Source organism: Symphodus melops, assembly GCF_947650265.1.
Source record: "Symphodus melops genome assembly, chromosome: 18".
Lineage (NCBI taxonomy): Eukaryota > Metazoa > Chordata > Actinopteri > Labriformes > Labridae > Symphodus > Symphodus melops.
The window spans coordinates 2,971,284-2,985,305 of NC_136708.1; the positions used below are offsets into that span (position 1 = coordinate 2,971,284).

At 42.5% G+C, this 14,022-nt stretch overlaps 1 protein-coding gene across 5 annotated transcripts in view; it reads left to right on the plus strand.

Moving 5' to 3' along the window:
* The first annotated feature begins 222 nt into the window (after positions 1–222).
* Positions 223–14,022, plus strand: part of phf14 (PHD finger protein 14) — a 68,043-nt gene continuing 54,243 nt past the window's right edge. The window contains exons 1-5 of one of the 5 annotated variants that reach the window (XM_079367900.1): positions 223–437; positions 1,640–1,750; positions 2,201–2,937; positions 3,837–3,969; positions 13,706–13,865. In XM_079367900.1, the coding sequence (XP_079224026.1) occupies position 437; positions 1,640–1,750; positions 2,201–2,937; positions 3,837–3,969; positions 13,706–13,865 (1,142 nt within the window). In that variant the 5' untranslated portion in view covers positions 223–436. Of the gene's footprint in view, positions 438–1,639; positions 1,751–2,194; positions 2,938–3,836; positions 3,970–13,705; positions 13,866–14,022 lie in introns of all 5 variants that reach the window. The other 4 variants (XM_079367898.1, XM_079367899.1, XM_079367901.1 and 1 more) reach the window with 4 other exon arrangements.

The following is a 14,022-nucleotide window of genomic DNA, read 5'->3' on the forward strand; positions in this document are numbered from 1 at the left end:
TCTAATATAAAAGGACGGGTCGACCCCTCACTGTAGCCTATGAGATGAATGTTCAGACATTTTCATTAAAATTGTCATTCATGTAGAATTTTCAAATAAGTTTAGTTGTTGACTCCTGTTTAGGAATGTAGTTTTTTTTTAAATGTTGAATGATAGAAATAATGGGAGAGAGTTGTTGTCGTTGGTTAAAGCAGCAGCTTGGGACACTGGTTGGGTTTATTTTTTTAAATGCCTTTGTTGCACAAATAAAGTAAAAATAAAAAATATATATTGTTTTTTCAGTTCCTTTCTTGTAGACATCCTGTATCCCCGTCGTTAACTGTCGCCATGGCAACAACATCCAGCCGTCACTACGTCACCGCTGCTTTCTTTTGTCCATGTAGCATGCTGCTAAAGGGAGAGCTGCCTCGTTCCCTGTAGTTAAAACGAAATACAGAGTGAGTCCTGCTTTACACTTTCGTGTTCACATGAGATTCCGAACCATTTTTAAAAATGTTAAATACACAGAAAAGCTGATTTTATGAGGATAATCGTTGATTCTCTGCAGTGGCTAGCCAGCTAAGCTAGCCCAGCTACGCTCTGTGACTAGCATTCGGTGCTATCACTTATGCTAACGCGTTTTTGTTTTATGTTCACTGTTTTCTTTGTGTTTTATCAATTAACCGGGACACATCACGTCTAATGCAGCTCTCAGTGTTACATTTGTGTGAAGTGGAATTGATTGATAGAGAACGAAATGCTAACGCAAATGCTAGCCTTAATTAGCTAGCTGGCTGCGGTGCCAATCAGGCAAGATGTGGTACTTAGCGTGATGCTGTCTGAATGCTTACATGCTCATGAAGGCATTTAATGTTAAAATGAGCCCGTGGATTAAACTGTCGACGTTGAAAGTTTTGCCTTTTCATTAGAAGTTACCTGCAGCGTTTTGTTTGCTAACAGTTTGCTAAAAGCTAAGCTATGCAGTGTGCATGGTAGGACTGGGCAGTGTTCATGTTAGACCTGATTACTGCATCACTGACAGGTAATAAGAGAAGCTGGGTTCACTGAGATCAAACTCATGCTTTATGTCTTTGTTGTAGAGACTTAGCTTGGTCATCTGTGTGAAGTGTAATAAAATGTAAACAAACAATTTAACAACCCTAGAAGTGAGTAGCAGGCCACTAAATGATGGACATTCAAATATTACAGCGAAACATTACCCACCTGTCTGTAAATTGAAGCTAGCGCAATATCTAATGTGTTTCTATATGCATTGACTGTCTACCAACATTTAAGTGTTACAGTGGCTGCAGACAGTCTGCTTCATGCTGCTTATTGACTGCTTTTCAAGCTCTGTACTTTAAAACTAAAATTGATGAGTTCAGTCAGGATATCCTCTCTAACATACCTTCTTTTAATATGTTAGCAAAGAGAACGTTTTTTTATATCCGCCAATATCTGTATGTCATGTGTAGAAACTTAAGGCTCTTCCCCGTTAATAATAAAGACGCAAATCCTCCTCTAACTTACAGAACTCAAGAAGAGTCATAAGAGTCAATTGAAGCTCACACTTTATTCTTCAGACCTTTTAGAAGTTTTAGTTTCAATCATCTGTAATGACTGACAGTCAGTCTTATTATGTTTGTTTCTCTGTTTGTAGTGGACCGCAGTTTGAAGCGGCGGCAGGTGAAGCCACTTGCTGCCTCTCTGTTAGACGTCTTGGATTACGACAGCTCTGATGACAGTGACTTTGAAGTGGGAGATGCCACAGGTAAGCGCTTTTTTTTTGAGCAACAGCCTTACATTTATAAAAGTTAACATCCTGATCAAAGCAAAGATTCACAAAGGCAGCATTCACTCACATTAAAATACAGTCGAGTTATTTTCAGCGTGCCATAGAGTTTGTATTTATGTTCATAATATTATTATACATTTGTGAATCAACGTGGTTCCAAGTTTCATGGGGGGGGGGGTTAATGGGCTTTGTTCTAAACTTAGTAATGCTGCCATGTTTATAACTGTGATTTCTCCTTTACATTATTGGTAGTCTTCCAGTGAGAGGGTAGGGTTGAGATCATTTCAATAAATATGTCTTTAAAATGGTTTTACTTTAAATACAAAGTTCTGACTGATGCTGGAGCAGTCAGAAGTTGCACTTTACGACCTCGTTGTTCATCTTTTTCCTCCTCTGTCTTTGTTTCGTGTTCTGGGTCAGGGTCAGACGGCACAGGAAACGGCAGCGATGAGGAGGGCTCCAAAGCTAGCGCTGCAGGTTCAGGGAGCGACTCAGACAACGCTGGTTCTGCAGAAGATGGTATCGATGAAGAGGAGGCCAAAGACCTGGCTGCTGAGGACAACTTAACCGAGGATGAGGAGAAGTCCAAACAGCAGCCCTCCTCTGACAGCTCCTCCAAAGACGCCCCCGCTGTCACACCACCCAAGAGCCGACGCAAGAACAAGAAGGCGTCAGAGCCTGAGCCTCCGGTGGCTGCGGGCACCGAGTCGACCTCGACATCAGGCTCCGGCAGTGTCAACACCGAAGAGTCAGAGCCCAAGAAGTGGAACTTCCGCAGGAACAGGCCACTGCTGGACTTCACCACCATGGAGGAGCTCAACGAGATGGACGACTACGACAGCGAGGACGACAACGACTGGAGGCCCACGGCGGGGAAGAAGAAAGGTAAAGCTGCCACTCAGAAAGGAGGGACCGAGGAAGAGGAAGGTGGGAGCGCCAGTGATGATGATGATGACGACGATAACGACGACGATGAAGATGACGACGACGACGATGATGATGATGACGATGAGGACGAGGAAAAGGAAAAGGGAGGGGAAGACAACAACAGCAGCAGTGACAGTGAGAAAGAAGTGAAGAAGCCCAAGAAGAAGGTGAAGAGCGGCAGCACTTTTGATGAAGAGCTGACTAATGACAGCATGTCGCAGGGAAAGGGCAACGAGGTGAGTCTGACCTGGAAGTCAACATTTCAACAAAAACATGGTTCCCTTTTTGCTGCTGAACTGTTGATCATGTTGAGTCCAGCATGGGGTCTTGTTCGTACGTCCTTCAGTCTTGAGTATGAAACATTTGTTTTATATAATAAGTTCACTAAAGTATTGTATTCTCAGGTGTTTTAAAAAAAAAAGTATTTTAGTGTTATTCCAGTACTCTCGAAAAGCTCAAGTCATTATTTCTGCTCAAGAAACACATGTTGAATGACAGATGAGCAATAACTAATGTCATAACTCCTGAGTCAATAAAACCCAAAAGATTCAAGTTAAAGGCACAGGATGTCGTTTCTGCCACTAGGGGGCTCAAAAGCTGGCACTACAGCTGACAGGGAATCATGGGAGTTCTCTCTGCTCGACAAATAGATCAGCCATTTTTCCTCATTTAGTTTCAAAGTATGCATGCGCAGATCAGATGAGAGTTCCTGTTTCCACTTCAGTGTTTTCTTTGCCTGAGTTTTAATTGGACACACTTTCTGTGGATTCTACTGTGTTAATAGTCTGAACCATCAATGGGATCAATTCTACACCGACTCAGCTGTTATCTTGAAACTGGTCCTAGTTATATAAAATCTCTGCAGATGAACTAGTCTGCACATTGGGTACTTTTTTTTGGCACTCCACGAAACCAAACAACAATATGAGTCACAGAGTCAGCGTATAATCCGGGTTTAGATGGTATCGGAGTGATTCCAGGAGAATTTTTCCCTTTGTTTTAATCGACTTACTGCAGCATCCATGAGCATTGTTTATGGGATTTACTAACTGCCAGTTACTGGATCTGTGGGGGGGGGGGGGGGGGGGGGGGCAGATAAGTGGCTTTACTCAGGCTCTGTTTCCTGATTCCCCAGGACGCCTTACTGGACCGCTCCCAGACCTGGAGCACTCAGCACATCCTCATCTGCTGCGTGTGTCTGGGAGACAACAGCGAGGACGCAGACGAGATCATTCAGTGTGACAACTGCGGCGTGACTGTGCACGAAGGTAGGCTGCAGACGATACGTGCTGCGTTTTTTTTTTACATGCACTGTAAAACCTAGACGGATGCCGCTGGATTCTGAGGGAATGCCTTGGAGCTCATTGATGGTGGTTGTCGTGTTGGAAATGTTATCTTGACGCAGCTTTTGACACTCTGGCGAGAGGCGAGGAGGTGCAGCTGAGGAGAGCCCCGACCCTCCTGGAAAAATGTCTGCTACACACTGAGCTGACAGTTAACTCGAACCGTTCAGGTTTATTTAGAACTCTGAGCTGAAATAAAATCAAAACACGAGTTACATAAATAACTCACAGTCTGTACACAGGTGTTGTTTAACATCCATGAAGAACAGCACATAGACTGTGGGTTCCAGATGATATGCACTCTTTGTTTTTTTTTTATCACAATTCATATTAAGAATCAAAGTGGTCATGTGCTCCCTGCAGATACTGTACATGTATGGATGCAGATGTTACAGAATTCACATAAACAAAAGCTCTGGCCTTCAGATCTTTGAATGTGCCTCTGCTCTTATCCTCAACAATAAAGAAAAGCTGTTGTGGGGAATTCTGTGAAGGACGTGGTCGTTATCCGAGATCAGCGTTCATCAGGACGTGTATCATGTCGTGGGTTTGTGGGAAATACCTCAGTACTAATTCTTATAGTCATGGTAACACTGAACACTTGCTCATATGGTGCAGGCATAGTTGTGTTCTTCTTAGTTTGAAGTGACATCCCAGTGATCTATCAGACAGCCTTCGTCTTCAGACGTACTAATGATGCTTTGGCTGTTCGACTCTTTGAACAGAACATGCTCATTGTTTTGGCAGCTTCTCTCTCCTTCAGATTTAACAGTATGCATGTAAAGTCATTTAAGACTCCCCGGAGAGTTGGGACCAGACACAACAGAAGCCTCTTGTGTTGCTGTATTGTTACCACGTTAACTGAGGAGGAATTAAACTTCTTGTTCCAGCTTTATCAGCTGAGTGAGTCTGACTGCTTGGAAACACGATCAATGACTGAGTCCTCTCTGTGGGATTGGAGTTCTCCCACACAGCTGACCATGCAGGGGGGATCAATGGGACACCGCTAATTTTCAGTCACTTCATTTATTAATCTATTTCCTCTTATTTGGACCAATCGAACAGAAGCAGACAAATGCAGACGGACCGCAAAGAGCTGCTTCTTTCGATACAGAGAGGACATGTTTATAGTGGAGAAGACCTTCCTGCTGTCAGTGCAGTGTTTGAGAATTAGATTGAAACAGTATATTTATATATATATATATATATATATATATTATATTAAGCAAAGGTGCGAGGCTGTGTAGATATTTTTTGTCTGGAGTCAAAGAACTACCCATCCCACGATCCATTGCGAATGAGATCGTCTCTTCTTAAAAGTATCTGTTATCGTTGTTGCAGTGTGTGTCGTGGAACTTATAAACTACATTCACAGCTGCATGACAATGCTATGGCTAAATGTCGTGTTCACAACACTGCTAGCGAAACTTATCTGTTTGCATACGCCGCAGAAGGGCGGGAAATGTTGCCTTGGTAACGAGAAGCTCAACCAATCACAGACAGTCGATGTGACACTATTTGTCCCGATATCCTGATGAAATCTTGTTTCTCTTAAAACGAGGTTGATATCTGCTGCAGGAGCTCAAAGCATGGTTCTACACTCGGGGAGCTCGTGGTGCTCAGCCTGCTTTAATAATGAGAATAATAATCTGAGCTAATCTAATAAACTAATAATCACATCCACTATGGAGAAAAGGAATGAGTTTTTGACATCTGGAACCACACTGTTGAGTGGCTAAGTCCAACCCTACAATCCAAACAAGTGTGCGCTCATAAAATCCTGACCTTTAAAACCGCTTCACCTTTGTATTCACATATTGCGCCTCTCTAAACTACTTTACCTTGACATTTTAGGGCTTACTTTACATTTAATTAATATATTTGTTGTTATCGGATGCTTTGATGGTGTCAGACGTATCCTGATACAAATACCATCGTATGAAACGCTGACACATGCAGCGTCATGACCGTGTGAGTGCAGCAGCTTATCACACACCGCTCGGCTGTGGATGATGAAATGAGTTAATGGGCTAACCATTTTTTAACACAGCACATTATGTACGGAGTGTATGTCTAGAAAGTTTGACCAGTTTCATGATGAAACAACCCTGTAATATAATGAAAATAATGAGTTGCATGGGGTTACATAATCAGCCACGATGTCGACATCTGCCCAACACGACAGTGATTGGCTGAACTGCATCAGAGTTTAGCCTTGTAGCAGTGTGCACCTTTAAGAAGGACTTGTCAGATTATCTTGGTTTTATGATATGCAAACACACACACACACACACACACACACACACACACACACACACACACACTGCAGTGGAGGGGGGGAACTGTCCTAATCACCAATTCTCCATAGGCAGACAGGAGATATTAGGAGCAGGTCTTAAATTTATCTTGTTCGTTCGGTCGGCTGATATTTTCTTCCTCTGAGACATGTTTAATCTCTCTGAAAAGACACACAGGGGAGACTAAGTGGTTTGCAGTGGCAGCACTTGCGGCCACTTCCTATCTTCCTCTCCAAGGACATGAACGGTGCTCCTTTTTTTCTTTTTTTTCTTTTCTGGGGCAGTGAAATATGGGACTTAATTCGAGCCATAAGTTTGGCGCTGCTGTTTACTTGTGCTCTAAGTGGACAGATCTATTGTTCCATTGCAGGTTTAATTCAACTGCTCAGCTATTTTTTATTTTTTGCCATGTTGTAGAAGATCTTATCTGTGAGATTTACAGCAAAGCAGCTTTATCTCACGGGGTTTCTCCTCACGTGCCTCAATGAGGGAATGTGCGATGCTTAATGATTAGGTTTGGGAAATAATAAATTCTATTTTTTATTTGCAAATTTTTAAAGTGCCATCCTTCCTCAATGTGAAACAGTTGATTCAAGAATCACCACCATCTTTAATTCAGGAGGAAAATATTTTCAATAGCTCGAAAATACTCTAATCTAAGTTTATTTCATTTTTAAGCTTGGGATAGAGTCAGAAACTGGGTTGAGAGCGAGGTGGGAACGACATGCTGGAAAGTAGCCACATGTTGTATTCTTCCCCTTTCCCCATCTTTGTGTTTTTAAACCAAGGCTATATTTCTACATACTTTATGGTCCTAATCACAAACTAGATGTATAATTACGAGAGTAGGTTGCTTCATCCTGAAGCCATGTAGTGTAATCACTGCAACTAAATCCTTCCTGTAAAAACTGACAACGACTCTGTGAGGATCCTGAAAGAAAGCTTTATAAAACACCTTTAAAGATCTGTCCAAACTGAACCACGTCACGGCCCGTAGTCTTCATCAGGCTGGCCATCATTTTGTCATTTTGAAAAAAAACTCAGTTCACCAAGCCGGTGTTAAAAAGCTGTGTATGCGTTTTCTGTGTTTGACTTGATGAACTCTGTGTTACTTCATGAAATATGTCGAAGTGAAAAAAGTAAGTTGTTTAAAAAAACAAAACAACAGTTCAACAAACTCTGCCATGACGCTACAGAATCTGTTCCTCTGATGTGAACTGTGTTATTTTCCCTGTTGAAGGTGGATAAGGAAGCATGTCCTTGTATTTCTACTCTAGGTGTCATTCTTAAGTACTGCACTGTGATCCAAGGTGTTATTAGCATTAATGAATTCAGGACTTTTCATGCGTTTATTTGAAGGAGCGCTGAGCTGAATCTTTCTTATTTTAGATTTAACTATGTCATTTGAAAGAGCTGCTATGCTGAGGCAGGCCGGTCTGACAAGAAACTCAAAGTATGTCCTTCCCTCCTGTAAACACACGTGTTGATTAGACCATATTAATATCAGTCATTTCCTCATGTTGGAGTTACACTGTTGAATGATAGAAGTGCTAGGGCAGACTTTAATGGCGTGATCAGTACGGAAACAGAGATAGTGAATAAGTTCAGACAAATTGTTGATCATTCAAAACCTTTATTTAATCACATTTTAGATTTTGTAAATATTTGCAAAAACAGTGGCAACACTTTTATTTATTATCTCTCACTTCTCTAGGATCACTTCTGTAGGATTAACCTTTATGCCATGTATCTCTATAAACATTGCATTCTATCAATAATGCACACTGAATGGTAACTAATGACTTACTGAGTGAATGCAGAGGCTGTTTTTTTTTCTTTAACATGATTGAACATTATATTCATGTAGACAGATCTGGCATGGTTGTGTATCGTGTCTCTCTCTTGTGATCTCTTGGGTCTGGAGTCCCTCAGGGATCATTTCTGGGTCCAGTCGTATTTATGATGTATGATCACAATGACTGACAAAACTCTGCTCACTGCAGATTTCCCTAAATCATTTTCATGCTGATGACCCGTAGCGTTACCTGACTTTAGATTAGCTGAGGTAACTGTACGTCTGTACTTAAAATCCCCTCAAACAATCAGTGAAAAAGAGTCTTTTGTCTGTTAGACCTCTGATGTGTTTGACTGTGAGACAATGCTGAAGGGTTGAGGCTCCTGCTTTAGCGTGCTGTTATCATCCCAGCATTCAGGACACCCAAACAGCTGCCACGTGACTTCAAACATGAATGGGAAAATAGCTTTACATGATTTGATTTTGGGCCTACTGCTGCTGTTTTTAGAACGTTTGGATTGAAGTGAGTCTTCAGGTACTTAATTAGCATTTAAGCAGTTTGGTGTGGTCATGAACTGATAAAAGAAATGATAAAAATGTTGCATTGAACTTCCAATGTTCAAAGTGAGATACTACCCTGTCAACAAGCTTTTCCTATTCAAAGAGTTGTGGCTGATTTGTTTGTTTGAGTGCCTGTTACTGCTCTGATACTGGACAGTATCTCATCCACCTCCACTGAAAGGTGTTCACATAAAATGTTAGCTCGTTTTAGATATCACAAAGTAACTTGTTCAAGCCGAAGACAAGGTCAAACAAGGGAGGACTTTGAGGCAGAGATGAGAGACGAGCTGTCAGTAGCTGGAGCTCATAGCAGTCAGTCTTGCAGCTCGACTTCACTGCTTCTCTTTGTTGTTGCTTTTTCACTGCCGTCCGGACGCCATCACTCCCTCTCAAAAAAGAAGAGAGGCCGACATGAAAAGAAGGCACACCAGACCCGGCTTAAAGATCAAACGCTGCAATGGGCATAAGTGTCTCCACAGAGCACATACAGGAGTCCTGTTCTTACCAGCCTGCCTTTTGATTATCACACTCCAGCCAGTTGTACAGACAGACATCGTTACCATACCACACGTTCTCCTTCTGCTGCTTTTTGCCTTTGACTGTAAATTCCAAAGAAGGTATCCTCATTGTTAAGCTGCCACGTGTTGAGTTTTTATCCATTAGGTTGACTGTATATCTGAATGTATGAAGATGTATGGTACATCAGCCGCCTGGGAGTGAAGCCAAAAGATTCACAGCTCCCCCTGCTGACAGGCTGCAGTATAGGTCATAAACCCCACCTCCTCCATTTTGAACACATCGGACATGGGTCAAACCTGGAATCTGTCGTGATAGTTCTTATTCGATTTATGTTTATTTTTTCGTAGTCATTTTAACTGTGTTTTCGTCAGCACAGAGGAGGAAGTGGCTTCAATTCCTCTGTTCCACTGCTCAGATCACGACTGTCAATGTCTCGGCTCTACATGACATTACCAGCTCCATATGTCAGCGCCTGTTGTCGGGATATTATAACGTGACTTATGTACCATGGAAGGAGATGGACACACAGACACGTTGCCCATGTTTTCTAAATGAGTTTTCATTTCTTGTGACCGTCAAATCTGATATTAATTGTTATTCTTGAGAAATCGAATGGGGGAAAAAAAGTTTGTCTCTTAACTTTTAGACCTCCCTCCGAAAGGAGAACTCAAGGTAAATATGTCACGCAACAGTTTTTCACTATAGAAAAAAAGTGTAACGATGCTGTTTTCAGTATTATTTTTTCGTATTAATTTCTGCTGCTGTGGCTTTACAGCAGTTAATAGCAGTTTTGCAAGTTCACATTGCAAACTTCTGCACAATTGAAAATATACGAGACCATTTCCGGGGAATCCCCGGAGGGAGGGGTGACGTCATCGCCCGACAATAAGACTTAAAATATCTATAAAACCAAAACAGCACAAAGGAAAATATTTACAGCACAATCCAGCACAAACGAAGCACAAACAAACGCGACCATTCTGGGTCGATTCGGAGCAGATGGGGGGGCTGAGTGACGTCATCGCGTGAAATTAAAATGCGCTATTTCTATAAATTCATAATAGCACAAACGAAACTTTTTACAGCACAAACCAGCACAAACGAAGCACAAACAAACAAGACAATTCCGGGTCAATTTGGAGAAGATGGGGGGCTTGGTGACCTCAGGATGACCTATATAATAATCTTTAATAACTCAAAAACAGAAACAGCACAAAGGAAACTTTTTACAGCACAAACCAGCACAAACGAAGCACAAACAAACGCGACTATGATCCCGAAGTTTTGCGTGGGTTGGGGGGCCAACTTCACGCAGGTCTTTGAACAGCATCTGTGCCAACCTGCTGCACGAGGAGTGAATCTTTACTTCTTATACTAAACCATTAGAAATGTGCGTGAGGGAGATTTCCTGTATTTGTGCTTCTCTTCCTTTGTGGGAAAGAAACAAACATTCCGTTCTTTCAAATCTCAATACAGGTAAAAGTGCTTCTCTTGGTTCAGTCAACTCTTCCTCGCCCATCTTTTTTTTTTTCCTGCCAAGCTCGTCATTTCTGACAAGGATAATCTTTCCTCCAGGGATTATGAAGCTATCCTGTAGTCATCACTTTTTGTCAGCTTAGCTCATATTAGCCAGCAACCCGTGGCTTAACGGTCTGAGCTTTGTATCCCAGTTCAAAAGGAACACCGAAGATTTGTGCCACGGTTCAGCCGTAATTCGGTTAAACCAGCATGGTGGTCGTTTACAACCCCAGTTTCATGCTTCAAAGCCCAATCAGTGAAGATGAAGAGCCCAGCTGTTGCCAAAGGTATTCCAGTAATACCTTTGCTCTAAAAATAAAGTTGAGTGGAGCTTTATTGGAGCTAGCAGGACTTAGCCTCCTGTCTCATGGTGGGGATGATAATGGAAGTAGTTTTGCCCAGTTCCCGGGTAGTTAGTGAATCAGATGTTCTTGGTTTTGGAAGGTCAGGGTTAATTCCAGCTGCGTCTTAATTGCCCCAGAGGAGTAATCAGCAGCTTGATTGGTGTGACCTGCGTTTGAGTTGGATCTCAAGAAGAAACCCAAATGGCCTGTAAAAACTGAAGATGCTCCCCTCCAACTGAGACAGAGCAGAGTTCAGAATTAGAGATTCACTGTGACATCTCAATCAGAAAAGGACAATGCAATAAACAACTCTGTCTGCCCCGGCGTTTGTTTTCCACCAGCTGCACGACTCCCGAGTGTGGCTGGCAGTGACGGGCATGCAGAACATCGAGCTTTCGATTTGCGAGTCTTTCCTATTGCTCAGAAAGCCTGAAGGCTGGTGGAGTGAATTAGGAGTTAGAGCCTTATCTCCACAGCGGAGGCAGAGCACTGATTGCTGCCCTCATTGGTAGTGAAGAGCACGTCTGCCTGGTGTAATAGCTGCCATAGAAACCACATCAGCCAAGTAATTGTTTAGGCAACCTCAGAAAATTAAAAGGACAACACTGAAATTCTTTCGCTTAGCTTCTTCCTGTTTCCGTTTTTTATCAAATGTTCAATTCGCAGTGCTGCAGTGTCACAGCAGATTGAGAGCTTCAGGTCAAACCTTCTACTTCTTCTTCTGTATGATCCCGAAACTACACGGTTACATTTCCACTCCGATCAACCAGCTGCACACAGGACAAACTGTGTGTGTTCTGTGTGTCACGGTTCTGCATGATTTTTGTTCTTTAGTCCGACTGTAGCTGCCATCAATGAGATTTCCAAACATTGATGAGTTTAATGGTTGTTAAGTCAACTTTGGCGTGTTGATCGGTGGGCGCCTCTGGCCTAGTGGTTAGTGCACACGCCCTGTGTACAGAACATGTAGTAGATCCCCACTCTGTCTATCCAACTCTACCTGCTGTCCAATCTCGACAGTGAAGACATAAAAAAACTGTTGATCATGTTTAGAATTCAAACCAACTTCAATGTATTTCACAAGAAACGACTCCAAACTAAAAAATAAAAGAATAAATGAAAGCAACAAATCAGACAGAAAAGATGTCAAAACAGGCAGCAGCTGCAGCTTTGTCAGCGCGTTGACCACGTACCACATTCAAAGCAACACTTTGTTGCTTGGCAACTCAATTGCTGCTAATAATGTCATCTGAAGTGAGTGTGTTGTGGAGTACAGCCGCTGTACCAACGCGTGTGCTGCAGAATCCTCCAGGATCTAAAGGTCTGTGTGTGCCACTGGTGAGACTCAAGATCACCGACACAACGCTTATTCAGAGCAGCAACGTTGTCATTGGATGAAACATGAAAGTGAGAAAATGATAAATACTTTAAAAATAACACAGAGCAGTCTTGATCCCTAATGACATTAAACTTCATTAAAAGCACTTTAACTCAAATGTTTTTTTATTCAAGGAGATCGAATGGAATCTTTAATATTTACAAGATCCAAAATAGAGTTCAGAGGCAACAGCCTTTTGGGTTTGCCGTTGTTTCTTTATGTTCTTGGACTAAGACAAGGAAGACACATCTCCCTCCCATTTCCTCAGGTGAGGCAGCTCTGTCCTCAGCTTGACTTTTTAAAGCGCCGTGCTACAGGTCATCATGCTGTGCACAGTCATCCTCCATCCTCCACTCAGCCTCACTTTTCTCTGAGCTCCGACAAATTGGCTGGAGAGGCTTCCCAAGCAACATCTTCTGACCATCCTTAATGACTCCTGTTGCTGCCTTCCTTTCTCAAACAAAAGGAAAAGGGTGTTTTTTTTTTTTTTTTACAAAGACTCACCAGCTCTGCTTCAAGTGTGAAATCCCTCGTTTGATCTATTCAGTATTTTTGACCTTAAAAGCAGAATGTGCGACATGTTACACCTAAATAAATCATGACTCTACAGTGAGGGAGAAGCTGTAGTCCTGCTGGCTGTGTTGTTGTTGTTGTTGTTAGAGCTGTGTTTACATGGACGGGACGGACGGCTCCTTGTGTATAAAAGCTTCTAGAAAGAAGAAGAAGAACATACTCACTGATTATTTGAGCGTCTTTCTGTCATTTTGTGTCCATTTTATCTGCTTTGAGAAGCTATGAGTTGTTATAAGTGGGCTAACGTTAGCATTAGCTAACACAACAGTGAAGGACACAGGCGGCTGCAGCTTTGTCCGCTGCTTGCACTTCATGGTGCTTTCTGATTCCTGACAGGAGTGAAGCGGAGGTGTCACCAAACAGACCTCCACTGCATCCAAAAGTTTCTTCTTTTAACTTCAGATAAAAAGTGAAATGTTTGAGACCTGGAGAAAATGAAAGTGGAAAAGTGTATTTGACATCACTGTGTTTTTCATTCACTCTGCACATACTCGTCCTCTTAACTGAAAAGACTGAACTTAAAGGACGCTCTGATAGGTCAAGACCACGACCTTTTGATACACGTCATCCCTTACTCTCTTTTCTTTGCATTTCCTGTCCACCCATACTGTAGATATCCAGTCTAATAAAGAACAGCAGCATTGTAAAAGGTATTTTCTTCTCTACGTGTTTCCAGGATGTTACGGCGTGGACGGCGAGAGCGACTCCATCATGAGCTCCGCCTCTGAGAACTCCACGGAGCCCTGGTTCTGCGACGCCTGCAAGAACGGCGTGACTCCCAGCTGTGAGCTGTGCCCCAACCAAGACGGCATCTTCAAAGAGACGGACGCCGGGAGGTGGGACACAGTCGCACACTGACCCCGCCGGTCAGCCGCCATTTACCAGAGGCAGCGAGTGGAACGTGTTGAGAAACAAATGACGCTTTAGTTAATGACCTCAGCTGGCTGAAACGCTGAAGGCGGCATGGGAAGAATCTGAAAATCGCTCATATAT